General features: G+C 44.7%; 1 protein-coding gene across 2 annotated transcripts in view; it reads left to right on the forward strand.

The window, feature by feature from the left end:
• Window positions 1–1,139: 1,139 nt before the first annotated feature.
• The window catches only part of l(1)G0289 (plexin domain containing lethal (1) G0289), a 77,149-nt gene continuing 51,616 nt past the window's right edge, over window positions 1,140–26,672 (forward strand). For both annotated transcript variants that reach the window (XM_084595623.1, XM_084595624.1), the window contains exons 1-2: window positions 1,140–1,306; window positions 19,459–19,910. In XM_084595623.1, coding sequence (XP_084451749.1) covers window positions 1,216–1,306; window positions 19,459–19,910 — 543 coding nt within the window. In that variant the 5' untranslated portion in view covers window positions 1,140–1,215. The remainder of the gene's footprint in view (window positions 1,307–19,458; window positions 19,911–26,672) is intronic.

A 26,672-nucleotide genomic window follows, 5' to 3' on the forward strand; every position in this document is an offset into this window, starting at 1 on the left:
ATGGCGAACAAATAAACCGACTTCTTCCTTTATGACAGGCACGTAAAGGGGTCTGACATATTCCTTGCGCACAGTAATGGCTCAAGCACGCACAATGTCTCAACGTTTCCCGTGCTTATCGAGGCACGGCTTTAACGACGCGCACTCTAAGTGTACAAGTGTTTTATTCTATAAGAAAAGGCTCGTTTTCCTGTATTTCTTTTTTTTTTCGCAGTCTTTACTATACACAATCTCATGAACATTCACAAACCGTAAAAAATCATGCTTGGAAAACCGCTGCGCAAAACGCGAACAATATTTTTCTGGGCTCTTCCTCCCATAGCATTTCAGACGTCGTCTGCTACGGTAGGTACGCAACCGGCGGCGCCACCATGCATCGAGGGATGTAGAATGTAGAATGTAGAATGTAGCGCATGTTTCTCGTCTGTCCTTCTCTGTCCGTTGTGAAGTTTGCGCTGTTTTGCTCTGGAATGTAGAATGAAAACGAGGGGGAAAGTTGTTGGCAGTGGCAGTGATTTTCCTTCGAGAGGCTTTGGAACAGTTAAGTCCACCGTGGTTGAGTCGCTTCATCCAGTTTCACAGGTATAAACGCTGTGCTGTTCAGCACGTGACTGAAAAACTGTATAGTTTCTAACTAGTGAGAAACTGTATGCGGAAATAAACTACCCAAAAAGACATTACTTTTCGTTTCTCTGCTAGAGAATACACTCTGGGCAACACCCAGTGGCTGTCGCACGTAATAGAGGAAGAAACTAAAGGTTACGTTCAAGCGCTCCAATCTATCTCGAACATAACGCAACGCACAGTCAGAATGACAGCATATCGCGTCCAAGCGTGTGAGCGCGTGTGCCTTAGTCATTCTTGCTGCAAACATCTTGTTGAAGCGATCTCCGAGAAGTAGCGCATCTCTGAGGCTACGGATAAGCAACAGGGATAATAAAAAACGACAGCATTATGTCAGTGCTGCGTACGTTCTTTATTACGAATATGGATGTCGCGTGGCTTGTGACGCTGCTTTCTACAAACCGGCGCTAATGTAGTGTTCAGCAGTCAAAAAACACTCAAAGTACATTGCGGCATGTAATTGTCATCAACATCTCCAGCACCACGCTGCCATCTTGCGAAGAAACGCCAAGGCTCACTTTTGCGCTTGCTCGCTGTTCGCGCTCTACCTGCGCACTGTGTTCAGTCGGCGCTCGAGTCAACTTGGTGAAGATGGCGTCGCGAATGTGTTGTGTATTCCCTTCCATTGGTATCGTCGTTGTGACTTTGTGTCTTTGCGTGTTCCTCGGCGTGGAAACTAACGGTAAGTGAAGTGTAGACTGTAACGTAATACTTTGCCTAGCAACCAGCGGCCAGACGTGGCGACGCGGATCCCCATCGGAGAACTTTCCGACTACTCGGAAACCTCTGCGTGCGAACGGATAGCTGTGAAAAACAGTCGCTCAAATTTCTGTGCGCTTGACGAATACGTTGAATGCTCTATATTCTGGCACAGAACCTGATTAGTTGTACTGCAGCTCTAGATATCCACCATAGTTGCTTATATGCTACGGTTGGCGCACTAACTAGATCGAGACCGGAAAGGCCGTTTCCTGTAGCAGTGTCATTTCCGTATTGGTGTCACAAGATTCGTATGAAACGCGCTGGAGTCTCGTGTTCATTCTCTTTTCTTTCTGCATTTTATTTTTTGCGAGCTGCTCCGTGCTTGTGCTGTAATCGGAGATCGATCGAGTAAGCGCCGTGTGGTTGACTGCGATCTTCCTGCTGAACTCGCCGCTGCCGCGAACGTCGTCGTCCGCTCGAGTTTTCGACCTCGAAGTCGATTCTGATGGCGCGGGCAAGTCGCGGTTCGGTGGTTGGCCTTCGACGACGCGGTGAACGACTGCGCCGAGCGGGACGCTCCCTTTTGTCAACAGCTGTTTGCCTGCCCAGAGTGGCGCGGTAGCATGCTAGCGTTGCGCTCTGTTGTAGGCGCCCGAAAGCGGGCTGGCGAACGGACGCCGATGACTGTTGTCGATTTCGGCCGACAAGGACGACCTTGCCGTGTGTGCACGACGGGCGTGCGAGGGCGTCGGGGCTTCTTTTCGAGGCGCGGCTACCTGCGCGTTGTGCACGAAGCAGCCTTTTCCTCTACGCGGCTGCTGGACGGTGCCCTCCTTTTCCTTTGTCGCGAATTCGTGTCTCATTTGGGTGGCTTCGCCGCGAATAGAAGGGGAAAAAAAGTCTAGCTTCGCGGTCTCTCCTTTTTCTGGTGCTATCAGCGCGTTTAATTGAGTCTCGTTGGCGCGTCTCACGTGCCTGGACAGTGGCATCCTCTTCCCGCTTCTCAGTTGCATGCATCTCGAGCCTCGCGCCGTTTTGAGACACGCGATGTCGGCTATACAGCAGCGAGTCGACATTGCGTCATTCGAGTGTAGACACGGTCTGCGTTATACTACTGTAGTTGGTGGTAGTGTTGGACGCGCACGCGACTGACCGCGACACTCTTATCTGGGCAGTAAGGGGCGCCAGACGTTAAGTGTGCGCCTTTTCTTTCTTCGGATGTGGATAGCACAAGCGGAGCCTTCGACTTGCACTGTGCGTGCAGTGTTTGCAATAATCCGTTGATGAGGCATGACAGTATACAGTTGCTCGTTAGTAATGAACAGGCAATCTGCCAGAGGGCATTCTGCCACAATTTTGCTGCAGTCTTGCTTAAATTCTTTCGGTGTCTGCTCAATGAGACTTTTGTGTTTGAATGGGAAGTATGGCCAGCAATGGCTATTATATAAAGTCGTAGTAGTAAACAGTCCGCTTTCCATCAGTTTCCATCCGTATGGAATGGATCCAAGCACACTGCTATGCATTTTGTTAGAAGTAAGAGACAGTTGAAGAATGGAATGTCTCCAAAGCATGCTTAGCCCACCCGCGATATTTGGATGGCCCAGCCCCGGAATTAGGTCAGAAAGTCGTTAAATAGGGCTGGACAGTTGAGTTTGGATGCTTTTGCATGATACTGTGTTGGTTGGCAGAGCCAAACGATATTTGGATGGCCCAGCCCCGGAATTAGGTCAGAAAGTCGTTAAATAGGGCTGGACAGTTGAGTTTGAGTTTGGATGCTTTTGCATGATACTATGTTGGTTGGCAGAGCCAAACTGTCTTCTCACTTTTGTATTGTTGACTACATGACTGGCAATCATGCAGGGAAATATTTCATTGAGCTTGCTTTGCTGAATGAGGCATGATAACCATGTAGCCCACTACTGCACATACTAGATTGCGACCATGTACAACCGCCATTGCCATTCCATAGAAGCATAAACAGTGGAAGCCATTGAGGATTCCGCTGCTTATGCTTTCAAGATTAACAGAAGGCGTGAGTTGTACCGCTGAACCTTATGATGTGCCAGCAAAGCTTGCTTTTTTGGCACTATAAGCATTGCACCAAGCCACGATTAACACTAATAGCACTAATAACACTAATAGCAGTTTGTGAAAAGAGACGAGCGCGACATAGTGACCATATTTTGGGAGTTGTTCCAGTCAGTGTCATTCAACGGAATAGTGATTCAGTGCAAGATATTAAAACATGTTGCTGTGTACAGCTGCCACGCTGGGCCAGATTCGTGGCTGGTGTGGCTTTAACAGCACTTCACTCATTGCTGTTTCCATGGGTCTTCTTCAGCTCCTTTGGTGCAGCTACTGGGGGCAAAGAGCAGCGGGCAGGATATCGCGTGGGTGCACCTTCAAGTTCAGGATCCAGGGTAGAACGAGAGAAAGAAGACGGCTACACGATATGAAAAAACAGTGAACAAGGGTAGGGGGGGGGGAGCCTCAATTCTTCGAGCCAACGTTTCAACAAGGGGACTTGTCTTCGTCTTAGTGCGCAGATGAAGCCAAGTCCACTCATCAAAACGTTGGCTCGGCTTACGAACTGAGGCTCCCCCCTCTACCCTGTTCAGTGTTCTTTCATGTAGAATACGGTTCAGCCATTTAAGTGCAACAGTATTTCTTGGATTTGATATGAGTCTACAATATAATAATTGGTTCACAAGTAACGAAAGGCTTAGTATGTCACACTTATTCTGTGGACACCTGAACTGCGCTGTAAGGGAAGGTGGGAGTTAAAGCAGAAAGAAAGCGAGGAATGCCATAGTGGAGGGCTCCGGAGTAATTTCAACCACCTGAGAATTTTTTGATGTGCCTTGACATCGCACAGCACACAGATGCCACTTTGTTTTGTTTCCATCAAAACGAAGCGCAGCCGAGTAGACAGAGGCTGCATATTTGTGAGATATTAGTATGCCTGCATGAGATATTGCATCAAAGCTTTTACGATGCATAAACGACCTACACAGGTGCAGCAGAAAAGCAAGAGCACTGTTAAGTTACAGCCAATGCACATCTCATTTGCATTCAGACAGTGAGCAACTCCGAAGTGGTGGATTGTGCTTATTGTGCGCCTCTCATACCCTTGTCACACGGTCATTTTCAATGGCGATTGAGTCCGTATAGCCTTCGAGATTTTCAATCGCGATTGAACTCGAAGGAGTTGTGTCACTGCTACACGGCAAAATTCGAAGGCTGATAAAGTAGTTCTGGTGTTTGGCGTCCAACTTTTGTGGCACTACTACCATTGCTTTCGACTTTGCTTAAAGAACGAAAATTTTTTTATCAATGCAAAATAAAATATAATTGTTACCTTTTTTTTAGTAACTGCCAGAGTTTAGTTGTTATTAAAGGACAACATTGTGCTTTTTTTTTTTACACGACGTTCATATGGCTGTGCTTTTCATTGTGTCTGTTTTCTCAGCGGTGCAGATTACAGTGATAGAGAGTACGATAAAAATATGCCTCAAACAAGAGCGATGCTGTGTTTAAATTATTATGCACATTAATATTTTACTCATAAATTAAGGATATAAAATAACGCTTGTTCATGTTTTTGTATCGTGAATGCATGGCACTTCTCGGGTCAACACCAGCAATCTTGCGCAACGTTTGAAGGCCTTCGAGATCTCAATAGAGTTCTGAGCTGTTCCGTTCACTCGATAAACTATTGACTCAACGGCCATCGCTGTGTGGCAGCATTTGAAGGCCTTCGAGTCGATAGACAGTCGGTTCGAGGGCCTTCAAAATGCCTGTGTGACAGCGGTATCAGTCATTGTCATTGCACGGTAGTTGGTGCATTATGGCGTCTAGAATTTTTAGGCATCAGGGTTGGCTGCTATGATTTGTCTGCACAGTGAGTAAGCAGCATGCTACGTTGCATTCTTTGCAACTGGCGAAGCCGTATTGCATTCAGTAGACTAAATCTTGTCAGGCAGAGTAATGGACAGTAGAGCCTCAAACAGATCTCCCGTACTCTCCAACCACCTGAGTCCAATTTTTTTCATGCAGCCTCAGTGGAAAAAAAAGACAGCATTCATATCTTAGCCTCATTCATATCTTAGCACTCATATGCATAGTATTATTGATCCAACACATGCTTGTGATTGAGAGTTTATACTAAGTGCCATAAAATACCAGTAGCTTTCAGGGGCTGAGCAGTCATGTGTCTTTTCTTTATTAACCCTTTGACTGTCGAATATTCCCGCAAAAAAAAAAAAAAAAAATCACCCCCAGTGCTGAATTTTTTAACTCGCTCAGCGTAGTACTCGAACGGCAAAAACACCTCAGGGCAGAATGCGGCCGCAATAACCGTACGGCAAAAACAGTCAAAGGGTTAAGCTTACTAAATATGTCCGCTGCATACTTGTTTGGGACTGGCAGTCACTGGAGGTGTGCATCTTTTTCATAAAAGTTGTTCTTTAGTTGTGGGAAAGAAGTCTTCTGGGTACCTCAGGTAGTGCATGTCGACATGAAGAGCACTCAGTAAGACTTGCACCAGCACAGGTGAGAGGTGTGAAGAGCTGCAGTAGTGCTCGATTATTTTCCGCTGGTCTTTGTTTGAACATCACAAACGGCTCTTCAAAGCAGCAATCAAGGAGTGCCTTAAGCCAGGTTGCATTGAAGGCATTGGCCTCTTGGGTGTAGAAGGGTGCTTTCTATGAATTCAAAGCACTCTATTCAGACTTCAACAGTATCAGTTCATCAGAGGTGTCTGGTAGTGTCTCCTTTGGTTCGACATGTCTGTCATACTCGCACAGGATGAATTCCAGTCTGCTGAGCACCTTGTTTAGAGAAGGCATCCTTGACGAGCAGCATCTAGTCCTTGTGATTTGGATGTCTGAACTGAATTCTCAAGAGCTGTGATTGCCAAGGCTGTTTAAATGGCAGCCCCAGAGAGACGCTACACCGGCATCTGGGGTGGCTGCAAAAGACGGCAGACTTTATCTTTTTCTAAATGCTACAGCTGTTTGCTTCCGATGCTTTCTAAACTCCCATCTCAAAGCCTGCGCACAAAGTGTTTGTAGACTTCACTTCATACACTGCCTGGGTATGCTGATCTGAAAGAGGTGTTTGCTCCTCTCTGTAGATGATTGCCCCTTGAGAATAGAAATCTGAACCCCGCGACTTAACAATAGCAGGATAAAGAAACAAAGTAAATTGCACAAAGTATTGAAAGACACCTGTTTGGATGTTTTTAAATCCTGCAGTAAACAGGCTGGGTATTCTTTGGACAATTAAGGCCCCTATACTACACTGGGAATTGTGCAGATGGGTCCACTACCATAAGCTCGGTAACAGCAGTGGCCTGACTAGAATGAAACTTCATACCGATGCCTCTGTGTACATTTCTGAAGTTTGAAGAGGAATTCTTGTGGTGCAGCACGCAAATACGACATAAAAAAAATGTAATATTCAGCAACAACCGTAGTCTTGTGATGGCCGCAATGGATGCTCTGTCAAGCGTAAATGACATTGCGCGTTAACTGTTCTCTGAAACTCTGGAGTCCAAGCCTGAGGCATCAGATGTAACTTTTGGCTTGGTTGCTGGCCGTGTGGAGATTGCAGGAGGGAGACCAGCATGCAGATAATGCAGCAAGTAGGAGCTCGGCATGTGTGTCCAAGTCAGCTCTCATCCTTTGTCAAGGTGCAGTTATGGCTGTCTCTTAAGAGAGTAACCAGGATTAGCCCAGTAGCATTACAGACCAGAACGAACTACTGCATCTCACTGAACTGATTTTGAAAGAGCGGGAAAACTGAATTCCGTGAAATTCAAATTGCCCTTGCAATGCTGAGAATTGAGCATGTCTATCCTGCTCACAAGTGTCCTGTGCAGAATGTGAACCAGCCCATTTGCTGGTGCAGGAGTGCAGTTGTCGTTAAAAATTTCTGATTTTGTGTCCATCTTACAACTTGAAATGGCATCATTGTCTTAATCTGATTTATTGATTTACTCAGAAATACGGGTGTGAGAATATCAAATTTTCGTTTTGCAAGATGAGCAAGATTAGTAATTGTGAAAAATGGTAGGGCTTTAAAGTAGTTGAACCAAGTAGGATGTGTGCAAAAGTTGAACTTCAGGTAGATGACTACATTCAATTCACAGCGCGTTAATGTGTTGTAGTTTAACACGTGTGGTGATCGGTTGCGGCAACTGCTATAATGTTTTATATTCACTTCCCACAAGAAATTCCTGGGTTCTGAACTGCTCTGCTCTAACAAGCTTTTTTCGCCTGAGCTCGATGGATGCAAGCTAGAACATTCTTGGTTGGGTTTTGACCATGTGAAATAGTTATTTCACGCTAAAGTAGTTACAAATTGAATGATTTTGAATAACAGTGCAGGTAGTTGTACTAAAGACACAATTTGTTCCGCAAAACATAGCTACAAACACAAACGGGGGCTATTGCAAAGAAATTTTGTTCTTACTCAGCTCAATTTACTAGTCCCGCAATGACTAATAAACAATAAATAAGGAGGAGAGTCATTCATGACTCCTGCCATTGATACTATGTACATGCATCAGTAGTAGTGTTTAAAGGTTTTTAGATAACAATGGCATTTGTCAGAAATGTCTAATATCGTGTGGCAAAGAAGCTTACTGAATGCTGTTGTGAAATAGTGGCCTCTTTACTGGAAGAGTGATGTCGGCACTCTGTTATCTGCGGCACAAGGCACTGCCAGCAGGATATGCAACAAGACGTCTTGCGAAACACACATGAAAGCAGCAACCGGAGCTGCAATGGCACAGTCTTTTCCACGCTCCCTCGTGATGCTTGAAGATAAAAGCACTGGTTTCGAAATGTAGTCTGCTTAGTTATCAAGTATCGGTTTGGCTAGCCTGCAAGCACTGTGGAGGGCCCAAAAGCGGTCACAAACTGAAGGCGCTAGAATGAGCCACAGCATTCACTAGCGCACGAGTCGCACTGTGCACAACAGATCTAAAATGTGGATTGCTGCCGGCTAGGTTCACCACCCATTTTTAACTGCATTGTAGAACGACCTAGTGGCACGGCGTTAATTTGCGCGACCTTGCGCAAACTCAATGCCATGTCACGTGACCTGACGAGACTGACGTGCAGAAAGCGAGCGTCGCCATGATTGAAGAAGTGGTTCGTTCGTAAACGATCGGCACTCCCACAGGTGCAGTTCATGCTGCGCAGTAAAAGTTAGAAAAGAAAATTCTCCCTGAGAAGCACGCACAGTAACTTAATTGAGCACTTCAAGCTGTAGAGCAAATAAATTTGCCGTATCCTCCCTGATTTAGTCTTTATCATGCTCTCATTAAGGGTGCCACGCTTTGGTTTTGATTATAAGTCGACCCTCCCATTTCTGATTTTTGAATTCTAAAAAAGGGGTCGGCTTACAATCGTTTAAATACGGTACTTGGAAGAGTTTCTTACGGTGCAGCAACAGAGAGGTCATTTCAAAATAAATTAGTGGGCCACCACTCTCACCTCTTTCCAATGTTGTCAGCCTCAATAATTTCCGAATTGCTAAACTAACAAAAAAAGCCCCCCTTCTCCTTGTTCCGCTACCATGGTGGTCTCCTGAATTTTCGTGTTTCTAGGTTGGCAAGTATGCACAGTAGTTCCACCCTTGTCTGCCATGTTCTTCCTAGTGTCCGCTCCGCTTGTTGACCAAACCACATTTCAGGCAGTGGTGTACCCAATTCACTCAGCATGCCTCAAGAAAAATGTTATTATTCCTCACTGTAGATCTCCATGCATCATGGTAGGGCCTCTTTGTGGACAGTGAACCCTTTGTTCGAGCCTGCAGTTTTACCAAATGGGTTGAAGCTTGCCTCATGTGGACCCGATGCGTCCCACGTCATTGCTTTGGTCACAGATGCTACAACTGCCCCCGTACCTTTGGCCACTGATGAATCTTCACTCTTCTACATGATCAGTGCCGATCTGAGCTCGCCTCAACACTGTACTCTTGTGGATATTCTATCCCTCTCACCTAAGTATGGACCCATCATACCATCGATGCTGGTTCGGCTCTTCCCATCCATCAAAATCCATATCGCATGTCCCCATCTGAGTGCAGTCATTCATAAGCAAGTGGAGGAGGTGCTATGCAAGAAGGTGATACAGTATTCATCCAGCCCTTGGTCAGCTCCTGTCATTCTCTTGCGCAAGAAAGACTGTTCATGGAGATTTTTTGTGTATTATCAGCATCTGTTTTCTGTTACGAAAAAGGTTGTCTATCCTCTTCCTTGCGCAGATGACGCCCTCGACTGCCTCTCTGGTACGTCCCATTTCTCTTGTCTCAACCTCAGATCTGGCTACTGGCAAATTCGAGTGGTCTCTGCAGATAATGAAAAGATGGTCTTTTTTAGTTTAATGGTATGCCATTTTGGGCTGTGCAATGTGCCTGCCACATTTGAACGATAGTTCTGCATGGCTTAAAATGGGACATTTGCCTTTGCTATCTTGACGACGTCGTCATATTTAGGAAATCCTTCCAAGAGCCCAGTGACCGTCTAGCCCGTGTCTTGGACTGTTGGACATCACCACCCTGATTCTGAACTCGAAAAAGTGCCACTTTGGAGTGCGACAAGCGCTGGTGCCAGGACATCTTGTCAATAAAGATGGTGTTATGCCAGATCCCCAGAAAACTGCAACTGTTGAGTCCTTTAAACCCCCGCAGACAGTGAAGGAACTCTGCAGTTGTTTAGGATTGTGTTTGTATTTAAGGCGCTTTATACAGTCGAACCTCGTTATAATGAAGTAGTACGGGCCGCAAAAATTTGTTTGTTATATTAAATATTTTTCATAGAAGTGCAGGCCCAAAAACCTATAAGCTTGCTAATAAAACGAAACAGAATGTGCACTACTATGAACAACACAAAGGTGCGAAAATGCATGATTCTTTAATTAAAAGCTTGGTGTAAACATGAAATCTCTCTTTTCAATCCGTGTTGAAGAGCAAAAATGAAAACTAAGAAGGGATGTTGCCTCCGCACACAATTCGCACGATGGAGAAAATGAACTTAAAGAGTGTAGCGCGGGTCGGTCACTGAGGGATGGCAAGGGCTCACTCCATGACGAGGCAATGGTGATGACATGCCACTCACATGCCTGTCAGCTGTTGCATTCTCAAACCCGATCAGCAGTGGTGTTAGCAACGCTCAAGTCCGGCCATGGCCGTTCATGACCTCTGAGATCACCGTGCGCAAAGTTGTGATCTCAGAGGTCATCTCAGAGGCTGTTTGATCTCGGAGGTCATAGGCTATTGGTGCTAGTATTTGTTGCCACTACTAGATGGCGCAACACGAAAACACACGGACGATTTAAACACACTTCGGCAACGCTGCTTGAGTCCGGCCATGGCCGTTCATGACCTCCGAGATCACCGCGCGCAGGGTTGTGATCTCGGAGGCCATAAGACTGTAGTAGTTTTTGTTGCTGCCGTTAAATGACACGGCACGTGAAGGCACGGGTGATTTAAACATACTTCTGCAGCGGCCAATTCGATCGATTGAAAACTTTCGTTTCTTGATGTATTTCCGGCAACTTTACGCATTTTTTGCCACGTTAATGCAAAAGAACTACTTCGTTATAACTGATCTAGTGCCAAATTTTGAAATTTTTGTATTGTTATTCAGAAAGAATTCCCATAGAAATAAACCATAGACCAAACAAACAATGATTTTAGTTTGTTTTATCCGATAATTCGCTATATCCGTGTTCGTTACAGCGAGTATGTCACTTTGCTGATGTTGACGTGCCTTCTCTACAAAAACTCCACTTTTGACTGGACATCAGAGTGCGACGTGTCATTCCGTCAACTGAAGTTTCTTTTAATATCGAAATCCATTATCCGTCACTTAGGTCCTGCTTTATCAACACAAGTTCACACGGACGCTAGTGAAATCGGCCGCAGTGCAATCCTTGTTCAACGGCATGATGAACGAGAGCATACTATCGTGTACGCAAGTTGTACCCTGAGCAAGCCAGAGCAAAATTATACAGTCACCGAACAGGAATGCCTGGCTGTTCATATTTGTACGAACAGCCTTTCACTGTCGTAACCGACCATCATTCACTCTGTTGGCTGAACGACCTTCAAGACCCATGGGGTTGCCTCGCACGCTGGGCCCTCCGGTTACAGGAACATGGCTTCGCTGTGGTTTACAAAAGCGGGAGGTGTCATGCAGATGCAGATTGTCTTTTTAAGATGCCAGCGGCCAAGACCGAATCCGACATCGACGGTTTTGACATTTATGTATCGGTCCTCGAATCGGCGTTCTCCGACCCAAAAGTTCTCAAAACAGAACAGCAAAGGGACGAGTCTGCACCCCCTCTTTGCCGCCACCCCAGTCAGTGGAGCTACAAGTCGTTTTTGTGTGAGTGATGGCCTTCTATGGAAAAAGAGTTACTCCCCTGTCTATCAGCGATACCGACTGGTGATTCCCAAGGTGCTTTGCACTGAGATATTGCGTGTTATGCACAATGATCCGTCTGCTGGGCATCTGGGATTGGTTTGAACACTCCACCATGCTCAAGAAGGATTTTACTGGCCCAGAATGCGCTCGACGATTGAACAGTAATTTGCCAGTTGCGAGGAATGTCAACGTCGCAAACGTCCACCACAGCTTTGTCTGGCTTGCTACACCCTGTGAATACTCCGACAGCTTCGTTCGATCAAAAGGCATTGACCTTGTAGGTTCATTTCTGAAATACTTGGATGTAAATCGCTTGATTGTATTCTGTGTGGACTGGATGCAGCGACGCCATAGCAGCAGAACATCTGCCTCGTATGCGAGAGGACCAGGGTTCGAATCCTGGTGCCGCGCAATTCTCCACCAGATAAAAAAATCCTTGTTCGATGGAATTGCATAAACAGGTTTGGGGTGCGACCTGATGCCGGTGAACACCTCCGGCAACGCACTCCCTCACCAGAACAGGAGTTGGCCACCCTGGTGCAGTAATTCGCTGCAACCTCCCATCATTAGTCCTATAAAACCCCATCCCTCAGTCACCAGCGGCTGCGGAACAACTGACCACAGCAGCAGTCAGACCTGTAATGCAGCAGGGGGTGCTAAGAATTCCTGGCTTCGCTGGACAGGCCGCCATTAGGAAACTGACCCTGGAAACGTTTAACATTAGAACCCTAGCTAGTGAAGCTAGTTTGGCAGTGCTGTTAGAGGAACTAGAGGGTATGAAATGGGATGTCATAGGGCTTAGTGAGGTTAGGAGGCTGAATGAGGCATACACTGTACTGAAGGATGGGCATGTACTGTGTAATCAAGGTTTACCGGAGAGGCGAGAACTAGGAGTAGGTTTCCTCGTCAATAAGTATATAGCGGATAATATAGATGAATTCTATAGTATTAATGAGAGGGTGGCAGGCATCGTCATTAGGCTTAATAAGCAGTATAAACTGAAGGTTGTACAGGCCTATGCATCTACATGTAGTTATGATGACCAGGCAGTTGAAAGCTTCTACGAAGATGTAAAATTGGCAATGCAAAAAGTAAAGACGCAGTATACTGTACTAATGGGCGACTTCAATGCCAAGGTAGGGAAAAATCAGGCAGGAGACCAGGCAGTAGGTGATTGGTTCTAGGAATAGCAAGGTAGAGTTAATAGTTGAGTTTGCAGAGCGCAATAACTTAAGAATCATGAATGCCTTCTTCAGCAAACGGAAGAACCGGAAATGGACATGGAAAAGTTCTAACTGGGAGACTAAAAATAAAATTGACTTCGTACTGTGTTCAACCCCCGCCATTATGCAAGATGTAGAGGCAATCGGGAAAGTGCGATGCAGTGACCACAGGATGGTGAGGTCCCGAATGAGTCTAAATCTGAAGAAGGAACACAATAGATTGGTAGGAAAGAAATCCATCAATGAATTAGCGGTGTGCGGCAGGGCAGAAGAGTTCAGAATATCGCTACAGAATAGATATCCAGCTCTAACCGAGGATTGCGACATTACCCTGAAAGCAATAAACAATAATTTCAGAGATATCATTACTGAGTGTGCTGTAGAAATAGGCGGTAGGATAGTTAGAGAGGATACTGGTAAGCTGTCTAAGGAGACGAAAGATTAAAAAATGCCAGAGTATGACAGTTTTCAATCCAACAGACCAGATAGAATTGACAGAGATATCAAAGCTAATCAATAGGTGCAAAATGGTCGATATAAGGAAGTATAACATGGAGAAAATTGAGTGTGCTGTAAAGAAGGGGCGAAGCCTTAAAGCGGTGAAGAAATTAGGCATAGGCAAAAATCAGATGTATGCGCTAAGGGACAAGGCGGGCAACGCCATCACGAATATGGACAAGATAGTCAAAGTAGCCGAGGAGTTCTATACTGATCACTACAGTAGCCAAAGTAGTCAGGACTGTAACGAGATTGGCGGTAGGGAAAAACAGTCAGACATTCCACCAGTGACGGAGGACAAGGTTAAGAAAGCAATAGAAACTATGAAAAGGAGGAAAGCAGCTGGAGACGATCAGATAACTATAGATTTGTTGAAAGACGGCGGGGATATCGTGCTAGAAAAACTGGAAATACGCAGTGCCTGGTTATTGACGCTACCGGAACCATGAAAGAACGCAAACATTCTCATTCATAAGAAAGGGGACGCTAAGGACTTTAAAAATTACAGACCACTCAGCTTACTGTCTGTTACGTATAAGGTATTTACTATGGTAATCGCTAATAGAATCAGGACAACCTTAGACTGCAATCAAGCAAAGGATCAAGCAGGGTTTCGGAAACGGTACTCTACTATCGATCATATCCATACCATCAACCAGGTGATAGAAAAATGTTCGGAATATAACCAGCCCTTATACACAGCATTCATTGATTACAAAAAAGCATTTGACTCAGTAGAAACCTCGGCGGTGATGCAGGCATTGCGAAATCAAGGGGTAGACGAGCCATACGTGAAAATGCTGGAAGATATATATAGTGGCTGCACAGCAACCATAGTTCTGCATAAAGAAACTACAAAATTCCCATAAAAAAATGGTGTTAGGCAAGGAGACACAATCTCCCCAGTACTATTCACAGCTTGCTTAGAGGAAGTATTCAATGGGAGCAGTTAGGGATAAGGGTAGACGGAGGATACCTCAGTAATCTGTGATTTGCTGATGACATTGCCTTGCTAAGTAACTCAGGAGATAAAGTGTAAAGAATGATTGGTGACCTAGACAGGAAAAGTAGAAAGGTAGGCTTGAAAATCAATATGCAGAAGACTGAGGTAAAGTTCAACAGCCTCGGGAAGGAATAGCAGTTTACGATAGGTAGCGAAGTACTAGGCAAATATGTCTACTTAGGACAGGTAGTAACCGCAGATCCGGACCGTGAAAAGGAAATAACAAGAATAAGATTGGGCTGGAGCGCATTTGGCAAGCACTCGCAGATTATGACAAGCAGCTTACCGGTATCACTCAAGAAGAAAGTATACATCAATTGCATGTTACCTGTACTCACCTATGAAGCTGAAATGTGGAGGCTAACCAAGAGGGTTCTACTTAAGTTGAGGACAACGCAGAGGGCTATGGAACGAAAAATGGTAGGGGTAACATTAAGAGATAGGAAGCGTGCAGAGTGGGTCAGAGAAATTACTCAAGTTACTGACATTCTAGTGGAAATCAAGAAAAAGAAATGGGCATGGGCAGGACATGTAGTGCGAGGAAAGGGTAACCGATGGTCGCTTAGGGTAACAAACTGGATTCCAAGGGAAGGAAAGCGTAGCAGGGAGCGGCAGAAAGTTAGGTGGGCGGATGAGGTTAAGAAGTCTGCAGGGGTCAAGTGGATGCAGCTAGCACGGAAGCAGGTTAATTGGAGAAATATAGGAGAGGCCTTCGTCCTGCAGTGGGTATAGTCAGACTGATGATGATGATGATGACCTCACACATTACTGTGAAACCGCCGCTATTCCATCTGCTACGCCGCATCAAATGTTGCTTTTCCTGCTGCACTCAGTAATCTTACGACATGGGATGCCACGAATTATCATCACAGATCGAGGCCGTCAATTCATCGCTGATGTTGTTCAAGAGCTTATGCGTTTGTGAGCCGTAACTTTCGACACTTGACGCCATACCATCCCCAGACAAATGGCTTGACTGAGCACGTTAATAGCACGCTTACTAACATGCTAGCCATGTATGTGGCTGCAGGGCACAAGAACTGGGACACCAGACTCCCATTCATTACATATGCGTTTAATACCGCCACGCATGAGACGATTGGGTACAACCCATTCTTTTTGTATGCCACGCCACCACTCTACTCCCTGGATACCATCCTGCCCTTCTCAAGCTGTGAAGATCCCTGCCTGGCTGAGGCCCTCTGCCCTGCCGAAGAAGCTCAGAGAATGGCATCATATCGTGCTCCAAAGCACGATATGATGCCAGTCACCGGCATGTCACATACTCTATAGGTGATTTCGTCCGGCTTTGGTGTCCAATTTGGCGCTGCGGCCTACGTCAAAAACTCTTGGCTCACTATGGCGGGCTATATGTGGTAACCAAATGGATAAGTGATTTAACTAATGAAATAGCCCGCCTGACCGCATCGGGTCGTTGGTCTGCGAAAACTGAACTGTGCCATGTCGCCCATTTAAAGCTGTATCAACCTCGCACGACTTATGAGCACGCCCAGAGGGCTTCATTTCATTTCATTTATTAATACTGTCAGCCACCATAAAGGGGCTGTAACAGGAGTGAAAAATACAAAACGAAAAATGAGCAATATAGAACACGATGAAAATCAATAGTCAATCAAAAATTGTCTCTGAATGCACACACAAACAAAACAAAAATGAATTACACAGAAATCGGAACAACAGCCATCCTACACAACAGCAATAGAACCTCATCACCCTGTGGTAGTGCCATAGATGAAATTTTCTAAATGGCGTACAAATTCAGATAATGATGATGATCGAACAGCAGAATCTGGAAGAGAATTCCAGTCCTTACAAGTTCACGGGAAATAACTAAATTTGAAGCAATTATTTTTTATAGCCGGCAATGGAATGAACCTACTATGACGATGCCTTGATGTCTCATTAGTTTTGATCTCAAAGTAGTCTGATTTATTAATTTTTAGATAATTATTGATAATGAGGTAAAGAGTTTTTAGTCTTTCATACCTGGTTCTGCTTTCTAACATTGGTAGTTGGGCTTGTTGGCAGAGGTCTGTTGAAGAATGGTTACGGCGGTATTTATTATATATAAACCTTGCAGCGAGCCGCTGAATCCTATCTAGCTTGTGAATGTTAGTTGCTGTGTGAGGATCCCATACTACTTTGGCATATTCAATAATTGGTCTGACTAGGGTTTTGTAAGCCAGCCACTTTACATCCGGGGTAGCACTGTGCATTGTGTGCCGCAGGTACCATAGTGTTTTAAAAGCTTTGGAGATGACATTTTCAATGTGAGTATTCCATCGTAGGTCTGATGTAAAAGTTAAGCCTAGGTATTTATACTGATCAACTCTTTCGAGCATGTAACCATTTATTTGATAGTTGAAATTAAGAACATTCTTTTTCCTAGTTACTGACATGAACACAGACTTTTTTAAGTTTAACTCCATCTGCCAGTCGTTACACCAATTAACTATTCTTTGTAGGTTTAAATTTAATTTAATCTGATCATCAATCGTATTTACGCTACTGTACATCACGCAGTCGTCAGCAAACAGTCTTATTGGAACATCAGTGCTACTTTGCAAATCATTAATGAAGATGAGAAAGAGGAGTGAGCCTAAAACGGTACCCTGCGGCACACCAGAAGCAACAGGAAGAGTGCTAGATTCACAACCTCTAACAAATACATACTGTTCACGAGAGGATATATACGCGGAAAACCACTGTGTGAGTGTGATTTTTAAAGACCGCATTAACCTTATATAACAATTTTTGGTGTGAAACTTTATCAAATGCTTTCGCAAAGTCAAGGTATATAATGTCTGTTTGACCACGTGAATTTATTGCTTCTGCGAGGTCATAAACTTTTTCTGTCAGTTGGGTAGTTGTGGATAGTCCCTTTCGGAAGCCATGCTGGCGATAATAAAGGATATCATGCTGGTCGAGGTAGTTGAGCAGGTGTTTAGATATGATATGTTCAAGCAACTTCGAAACTGTACTAGTGAGCGAGATTGGGCGATAATTGCTAACAGAATGGGGAAATGTAATGCTACTGGCGACGCTGAGGTATTGGGTGGCAGAGTGGCAGAAGAGAAGGAAGAGAAGAGAAAAAAGAGGCGGTGGTGTTTGGAGCTAGTAGGTCTCAACTTGTTCTACACCCATCTGCATTGTAAATAAACACCCCTTTACTATTTTATTGTAACAGTATTATGTTCTTCACTATTCTGTGTTTTCGCTAATCTAGAGCTATAATATTGTAGCAAATATTTACCATTTTTAGTTAACTCAGTTAAGGTAACAAATTGTATTCCAATGGAAGGAAAGCGTAGCAGAGGGCTGCACAAAGTTAGGTGGGCGGATGAGGTTAAGAAGTTCACAGGGGTCAAGTGGATGCAGCTAGCACAGGACCGGGTTGTTTAGAGGAGCATGGGAGAGGCCTTCACCTTGCAGTGGGTATAGTCCGGCTGATGATCATAATGAGTTAACCCATAACTTTTTTTTTTTTTGTGATTACAGGCAGAAGCCTATCACATACCGTCCTAGCTCACTAGCTCTGTATCTTTGGGTAGATGAAAGTGGGAAAAAGTTCAGATTTTTGTCTTCTTTTATTTTTAGAATAGTGGGTTAAATATAACAAAAACTGATCTTTAAAGTCACCGCAATACACTTATTTACTTCAGTTTTTGGCCAGTTTGATTTTAGCCATGTCGTCATACCCAGTGCAGTTTTTACTCTAGATATGCTTGTGAGTTTTCTGCGTGGACCTCCTACGTGATCTTTTCTGAATGACTTTTGATAAGCTACTTATGATGACAGTCCATCTCACTCAACCACATCACTGTGCAGGGTATCAGTGGCATACCAAATGCCTTGGGACATCACTGTTGTAGGTATCACAGGGCTACCATCACTGAGTGCTGTGAATAACAATTTGAAGACGTGCAGCCTGTGGAAGACATCTCAAACAGTTTGAATCGATGACTTTTTTGTTTGTCCGCGGAGACAGCTTTTGAGAAGTTTGGCTGATGCAGCTTCTGCAGAACAGATGTCATGGCACAGAGAACTGATTTGAGTGAATACTTGTGCATATCCTAGATCGGGGTCTTTCAAACGCATCCCCTGACAGGGGTTGGTGTGTCGTTTATGTGGCCCAAACAACCTCATGTATCTATTGTATGAGTCTGCACCAGAAGCAAAACAGGCCTTCAAGCATAGTCACCCTGGTGACTGGGGTGCCTCACATGGGGTAGGAAGAGCTGAGAATGGCTGCCATAGTGACACGCTGGGTACAGGCGCCCAGGAAAGTTTACAGAATGCAAAACTTCAACAAAAAGTTTCTCGAAAATCCAAACATACAGCCCGGACGTGAATGGTGTGGTAAGCACTTCCCTGTGTGACCTATAAATAATCCGTCCCTCAGGGCTTTGTAGAGCCTTTGGAAAGCAAATAAACTTGCAGTTTTATTATTCTCCACGTTCTGGAAACTTATGGATACTGTACATTTTTGTCTCTGCCTCACTGTGGTTCAAGGACAAGCTCAGAATTGTTCACAGTTTTACTCTGTGTTACTTTTTGCAGCTGAAGTGTGAGCGAGCCTAGCTCTAAAGAAATGAGGTGTGTCTGTTCATCACATGGTCAGGCAAACCAGGCTGTACTAAATATGCTGAACACATCTGAACTACTAAACATTATGTGGAGGGTTTCATCATATGAGATTGGGAGAAAACCAAGAACCTTTTTATTTATTTATTTTTATTATTTTTATTTACCCCCCCCCCCCCCCTTCCTTTTTCCCAGTTTTGCCAACCTTGAGCCCTAGCTTTTCTCAGCTTGGGCTCTCATATACCTGGCCTTCCAGTGTACTTCGTCTAGCCTTTACGCTCATCTCGGTGTCAGAATCGGGCAGGCTGACTACACAAATACGTTGCACTTTCCTTTGAAGTTCATTTTGGGTGCCCTTTCCACAGCTGTGCAGTATGACGTGGCTGATGGTCTGGCGGCACCGCTGTCCAGAGAAGACGTCGTGCCACTCCACCGCTCCAGGCGAGGTTCCGGAGTCAGTGAGGTAACCAAGAAGCCTACGCCCGACCTGAAGAAGGTGCCCACCAAGCCACCCCTTGTGAAAACAACTGAGCAGTCCAAGCACTCGGAGGCCCCTGCTGCAGCCGCTGCTGCCGTGCCCTCCAATGCAAATGTCTCGCAGCTGGCGCCACAACAGGAGCAAGCAGCCAACAGTGTGCCGGCCGAAGCCTCTCCTCTGCCCTCCAATGAGACAGTGTCCACAGTGGCAGCGGCAAGCAATGTGTCCACAACAACACCGGCGGCACCCCCGTCCACATCGTTCCTCAGTGAGGAGGAGCTGGAGAGTCTTGTGGAGTCGGGCAATGTCACACTGCCACCAGGGTACCAGAACCAAACGGTGAGGAGGACCAGGGGAGCATTTCACTCTCACACCAGGTGGCATGATAAATTGCACTGCTTTGCAGGCACCGTTTATACTTGCTTAGGTAAGGGATTGTGAAATCCACGCAAAAATGGTTCAACTTTGACTACACTGTCTACTGAAGTGGGGGGACAACGTTCGGGCTCTCTCCCAGTTTCATCCGGTGTTCCCCAAGGAAGCGTTCTGGGCCCTCTGCTTTTCCTTTTGTATGTCAATGATATTGTTGAAGTTGTTAACCCACCAGTGCAAATTCGATTGTTTGCTGACGATTGTATTCTATACAGAGAAGTTACAAATAGGGAAGATCAATGTGACCTGGACAGTGCCTTGAACAACGTTTTCGAATGGTGCGACCGATGGGACAGGATTCTGAATGCTGATAAAAGTGTTTATATGCCGATAACCCGAAAAACCATACGTCATAGCTACACATATAAATTAGGCTCTCTCCCTCTTCAACAAGTATCCAACTACAAATACCTAGGAGTAACCGTAAGTAGCAATCTATCGTGGAACTTGCACATAAACAATATCTGCTCTGCTGCATTTAGAAAATTGTGCTGCTTAAGACATAAACTAAAAAATGCTCCTTGTAACATTAAGCTACTTTGTTATTCTTCATTAATTAGACCTAAACTCGAATATGCATGCATAGTATGGGACCCGTATACTAAATCTAACGTAAAAAATCTGGAAAGAATACATAGAAGAGCTGTCAGGTTTATTTTTAATAAATATGCAAGGTCTGACTCCCTAACCACTTTAATGGAGACAAATAAAATTGAACTACTTGAACATCGAAGAAGAAAGCTTAGATTAAAGTTTATTTATCAGTTATTACATAACAAACTCGGTTTGGATCCATCATCATACTTAACGCCGGCAACAACCAGACAAACTCGTCAACACCATCCCAGTCCCCTAACCCCTATATTCGCTAGAACAGACACTTACAAATTTTCGTTCTTTCCACGCACAATAACAGATTGGAATCAGCTAGTTAATCCATTGTCCCTTGAGTTTTAACCAATTGCTGCTATACTGTGTTGTCTTTTTTTTTGAAGTGTTGCGTTTTCCTTTGTACCTTGATTGACTTGTTCACCCACCCTGCTTGGACTCAGTGTCCGCAGTATTTTGTAAATAAATAAAATAAAATAAATGGCACAGGTCTCGAAAAGTAGCTGAGAAATGGCTTCTTACAGCACCATGTCATCCAAGGTTGCTGCGCCAGTGGTGCCATCATCCAATATGTTGGACAAATTTTTCATTGTTACCCCAGAATGGTATATTGTTGGGATAGATAGTGCACGACACCCAGCATTCTCTCTTTATGCTGTCTTCATATTCGCTGCTCTTCCTGGTATGGGGTGTAGGTGAGAGCATTCACAGTATGTAATCAGTGAAGTCTCATTTCCCGAGGAATATGTAATCCAGGCATGTGAATTGAGGGTATTCCGTTTTATTGGACTTGGAATAGCAGGTGCTCTAAATCATGGCAAATGTTTTGGTTCAAACACGCTGTTTGAGAACCCACAGAGGCCTTTTTAGAGGAACACTAGAAGTAACCATGAAATTAAGCTGCAGTGACAGGAATTGTTCTGAAATAACAAGTGTGTCATCTTTACGATGCTTTAGTCAATCTGCAAGTTGTGCAAGGGGGAAGGAGTAATGACAGCATCACAGTCGGATTCTGCCAACTATGCCCACTCGCGTGCATATTCACTGGACGTGATTAGCTGGGCCTTTTGAAAGGGATCTCTGGTAACTCAGTTTTGTCAGTCTCTTTGGCATTGCACAGTGAGGGAATGTCGTCCCAAAGAGAAGGAGAAGCGTGATGTGGGCTCATCTGTCCCCAAAGACAGAACTGGTAGATGTTTCGAGATCTGTGTGAGCTTTGCATTCTGTGAACTTGGTAACATAATGAGGATCAGCATCAGAAGGTGCTATGGCCCACCCTGTTTGGTGCCAAAATGGTCAAGGGTAGATGTATGGGTGACTCTGGAAAGGGAGGCGGTTGGACTGGGTGCTTTGTTTCTGCATTAACTTCTCTTGCTTCTCCAATTGCTCCATTCTGCTACAAACTGCTTTCCCTGCTCCATCCTGCTCCTGTATGCAATATTGCTCCAAACTGGGTGCCTCTGCCATCAAATTTAGCAGAACATGGAAACAATGTTACAGCACCAGGGACAATAATATAGTAATGCATCTTGCACTGGGCTTAATACAAATGAAATTTTTGTAAGGGAAGGAAGCATGAAACATAACAAATATTTGTTTTAAGTAAATTTTGTATGAACCACCGGCGATTGGAGATAATTGCAAAAAAAAAAATGCACTGTGCATGTGATGTAGCACCTCCTCTCAGCCTTTTGAATTGCCGGTGGAGGGAAGTGAGATCAGCAAGCGAAGCAGGTAGCGCAAACTACTGTGAGCCATTAGGAAGGAAACTTGTACGACTGAAAAAAGTGCGGGAGTTATTCTAACGGTTCTGCTGTGAAAACAAGCAAGTACTTCACCATCGAGCCGCTTTGTCATCGAGCATCTTTGTCAGTGACAAGCTTGCTAGGCCTACTACAGACAAAACCATACTTGAAGCGTTATGGGTTGATATTCCATAGCTGTCAATCACTAGGAAGCTTCTCAAGAGTGTTGGAAAGGCACATGGGGTCAATCGCCAAAATATTAAAAATGAGCTCCAGCATTGCTCAAGCAAAGAATGATGAACTATTGGCAGGAGGCAGTGAAGTAAAAAAAGCTGTAGGATGGAAATGCTGCCCTTCAATGCCACCTATCTATATTCCAAAGCTGCTCCAAAATGCCCGAGCCTGCTTCTACCCCTGTATACCTGTCGTGCTGCAGTCGTCTGCGATCCCACGGTAGGCAAAAAGCACGGAGCGGCACTGGCGCCAAGCTTGTCAAGGCAGAGTATTGTTGTCTGAAGACGCCTTTTTGGCAGACGAAATATCCATGTGCTCGGGAATTTGTCAGCCCAGACATAGGATCAAAAAGGATCATGTAGTACCCCATATCTGGAGGCTTCGAAGTCTATTCTAAATAAATAAAATAGATAAGTACAAGATAGGGAGTATCGCTGCTAGAGCGCCTCAAAGTGGTAGACTCGACATTCGGATCTATCAAGTCAAAATAGGTAAACGCATTAGGTCAGACTAGTTGTTCATGAAGTCCACCAGCAAGCGTTACGTTTGCTGCTAGTCTTTTCCACAGCTGGTCTCGAAGGAGAGCGCGCGCTCTTTCTTACGGCCTCCTCAATCGCCGCAAGAGCAATGGGAACGTTTCTCCTTGAGTTACGCTCTCCGCCGCCGCAAGGGGTGCGACATGCTCACTGTTTGCTCCGTGTCTGCTTCAGCGGCGGCGAGTGGCTTTTGCCTGGTTTTGCACTGTCGTTCGCGGGTTTCGTGGTGAGTAACACAGAAATGAAAGAACACAGAAGGTAGATGCTGCAGCGGCATGTCGTTACACACGTGAACGGAGTCTTTATATAAAAAACCCTGTCGCTCAGCAAACGTTCGACAAGCATATGACATACATTGCGGCATAATAGCTACTTTTGTCCATTTTAATCCGAATTATAAAAAAAAAAAAAAAAACTGAATGAGCAGTGACTACATCGAAGCTTCTTCAAGGCTAACATGACAGCAACTCGTCTGCAACAGCAAAACAATCTTTCAGCGCTAGATGCGAAGCCATCCATGTAGCACCGAAGATGAAATTAATTTATAAAAATGTAATGTAAATTGCAAAATGCTTGCATGATATAAAGTATTAGTATAACAGTCAAAGTAAACGTTGTAGGGTTGAGTGTAAATGTTATTATAATTCATTTATTAGCAAATGTGTTGTATTATAAGCTTTATTTTAATTTTGCATATAAACGTTGTTTTAACGAAATTTTTACATTATATTAAGCTTATTATGAAAACAATCAAAAATGTTTTGATATTCATGACACCACTTGTGCTGGAAGTGGTAAAAAGATGCCAATAAATGACGCATGTGATACTCGATGCAGTGGCTTACAAATGAGTTCACCTGCTATAGCGACCCCTTTGAGGCTCTCTTCGGGAAAGTAAGGCTAATGTGCAGAAGGGAACGACATGCTAGATGCGAGGACCGTAACAGCTAGCGGCACTTGACTATATTGTCAAGACGGACGTTTCATCTTGAGAGCAAAATCAAGGCACCTTGCGTCGATGCAAAAAAAAAAAAATCATTTCTGCTTAGCCGCAATCAGTAACTGAGGAACTGAAGGAAGTGATGGCATCTCCTGCCATCCCATTACCCACTGTCACATATTCTAGTTTACCTTACGTCGCTGGATATATTGTTAAGTTAATCAACTTCGGGTGCGACGCTCTGCGCTATTCTTCTTGAAACTAGCGAAAGAAGCAGTCCCATGTACAGTCCTCTACAAGGACAATATTCTAGTGGACTGCATTATTCGAAACCAGAGCTTGTTGCTCTATTGGACAAGTTTTTTAGAAAAAAAAAAAGCTGCTGTGCACCTACTACACACAAATGTTCCCGAAGTACTTAATATCCTGATTCAATCAGCACTTGAGAATTCACCAGAGTTGCCCGGAAGGAATTGACAACAGCCATGTTATAAGGTCCGTTTCTTTGATATTTGAAAAATTTCGCAATTGATTATGCCAAGAAAGTGACAGACAGGAACGAGAGACCAACACCTTATGTGCACAAGCCGTGCAGGAAGATTTTGAGACTCAATTTTCTAACTGCAGATCACATTTTGATGAATTGATGAATATGCAGTGCAGTGTGTAACTTTGAAGACTTTTTTTTTTAGTGTTTGCCACTCTTTTCAATTATGGATAACTGTTTATGCCCATTTCCTTGATTAAAAGTTGTTGTTTATCTGTGTAGTAAACAGACTACGTCTGTCATACATGTGCGTCATCCACAAGACTACATATACATCTTCGGTCTTTCAACCGGCCGATATGTTTCGAACGAAGCTAGAACAGCTCACTCCACTAGACAACTGAAATTTTAACTATACGCATAAATTTTTGTCCCTTACTCTGAATCTGAGACGCGCCATAAATTTTCTCCCGTCCTCTTTTGCTCTGAACAAAAACGGCAGAGGTTGACAAAATCTCCACCCATCAATTTACCATGCACTCACGTCAGGTCGCCCTACACCTAATTACAGCTTTCAAAGGCACAGTTAATAGCCTGGTACATTTATTTTGGTGCAAAATTTAAGGGCAAAAAGTGTTAAGTGCACCCGAAGCTTCATTCAAGCGTGCGCAGCCATCCTGACGAAGGCGCGCACGCATATTATTGACTAGTTATTCTTCATACAAGATAAATCTTAGACGCTGAATACAGTGTTTTGTATAAACCATAAGGGGTGAAATGTCAGGACCTGCGGGTTGCAACTGATGCGGGCGGAGCGAAGAGCGAGCTCTCCCTTGCACGTGAACGGCGGTAGCAGCGCAGCAGTGGGGCGGTGGTGACCCCACCGAGGCGCGGCGGGAGGTGGAAACAGACCCCATTGGAGAGGCCGTAAGAGAAGAGAAACGCGCTCTCCCTCAAGACCGGCTGTGTCTGTTCAAAGTTTTTGCTAAGGTCGGCGTGTGTTATATTACATATCTTTAGATGCTTTGGCCGTTTGTCTTGTCAGAGATGAGTGCGAAGTTGGAAATGCATTGAACTTGCATAAAATGGAATCAGATTGCAGATTTTGTTTTTCAGAAAAAGAAAACTGCAATTATTAAAGGCGTTTGACTTTAGCACGTGCTTCAAAACATAATTGAAATGCTCCGAAGCTCTCGTTTCATTGCTCCAAAACTGCTCCAAAATGGCTTTAGTACTGTTCGCAAAATTGCTCCAAAATGCTTGAGCCTGCTTCCACCCCTGCATGTGTGCAAACATTGGTGAAATTTTAGGAAGGCTAGGCATCACTAGTGCAGTATCATGCATTCAGACAAGTTGGGTCACTGGGCAAGCTTTTCAGTGGCGTGTCTGCTGGTCTCTCAGTGGCTTGGTCATGTCAGTGCTGTCGTCTCCTTGAAGGCACTGTGCTGTGGTGAGACGCTCATGGTAGTACCAGAGTATGTGCAGCTGGCTCAGCATAATTCACCCCCCCCCCCCCCCCCCTCCCATTGCATTTTGGGACATGCATTGGAAGCACTGTCCAGCCATGAACTCTCGATGTGCCCTTGAAGGAATGTTTCACCAAAACAGACAGCACACAGAAAGACAGGACAGGCCAGCAGGCTGTGCCTATCCTGTCTGTCTTTGCACTTTCTGTTTTCGTGATAGACCCCTTCAAGTGAACGTGCACCAACTAGCACACCAGCAAGTACTCAGGGGGCCTAGCAACCGGGAAAACCGGGAATTGTCAGGGAAATTTCGTGCACAGGGAAAAATCAAGGAAATGTGAGGGAAACCATTGAAAAGTTTGCCAAGTCGGGGAAAATGGCACAATATATTCGGCAGTGCATTTTCATATTAAGCTGGCGCACAGCATGCTATTCATGCAGATTTAGTATTATTATTATTTTGTGTGTGTGTGTGTGTGTGAGAGAGAGAGCACGTGGCCCCCACCGCGGCTGTGCCGCAAGTCGAGGCAAGATACATTACTTTGACGCCAGCGCATGGCTGAGCTGCCACAATACATTTAAGAACCAATACGCACGTGAGTTGGGTGCTCAATAAAATATGCAGAAAGCGCTGCGTGAGATTAGTATGCGA

The sequence above is a fragment of the Amblyomma maculatum genome, chromosome 2, assembly GCF_055883805.1.
Source record: "Amblyomma maculatum isolate TAMU_Amacu chromosome 2, ASM5588380v1, whole genome shotgun sequence".
Classification (NCBI taxonomy): Eukaryota; Metazoa; Arthropoda; class Arachnida; order Ixodida; family Ixodidae; genus Amblyomma; species Amblyomma maculatum.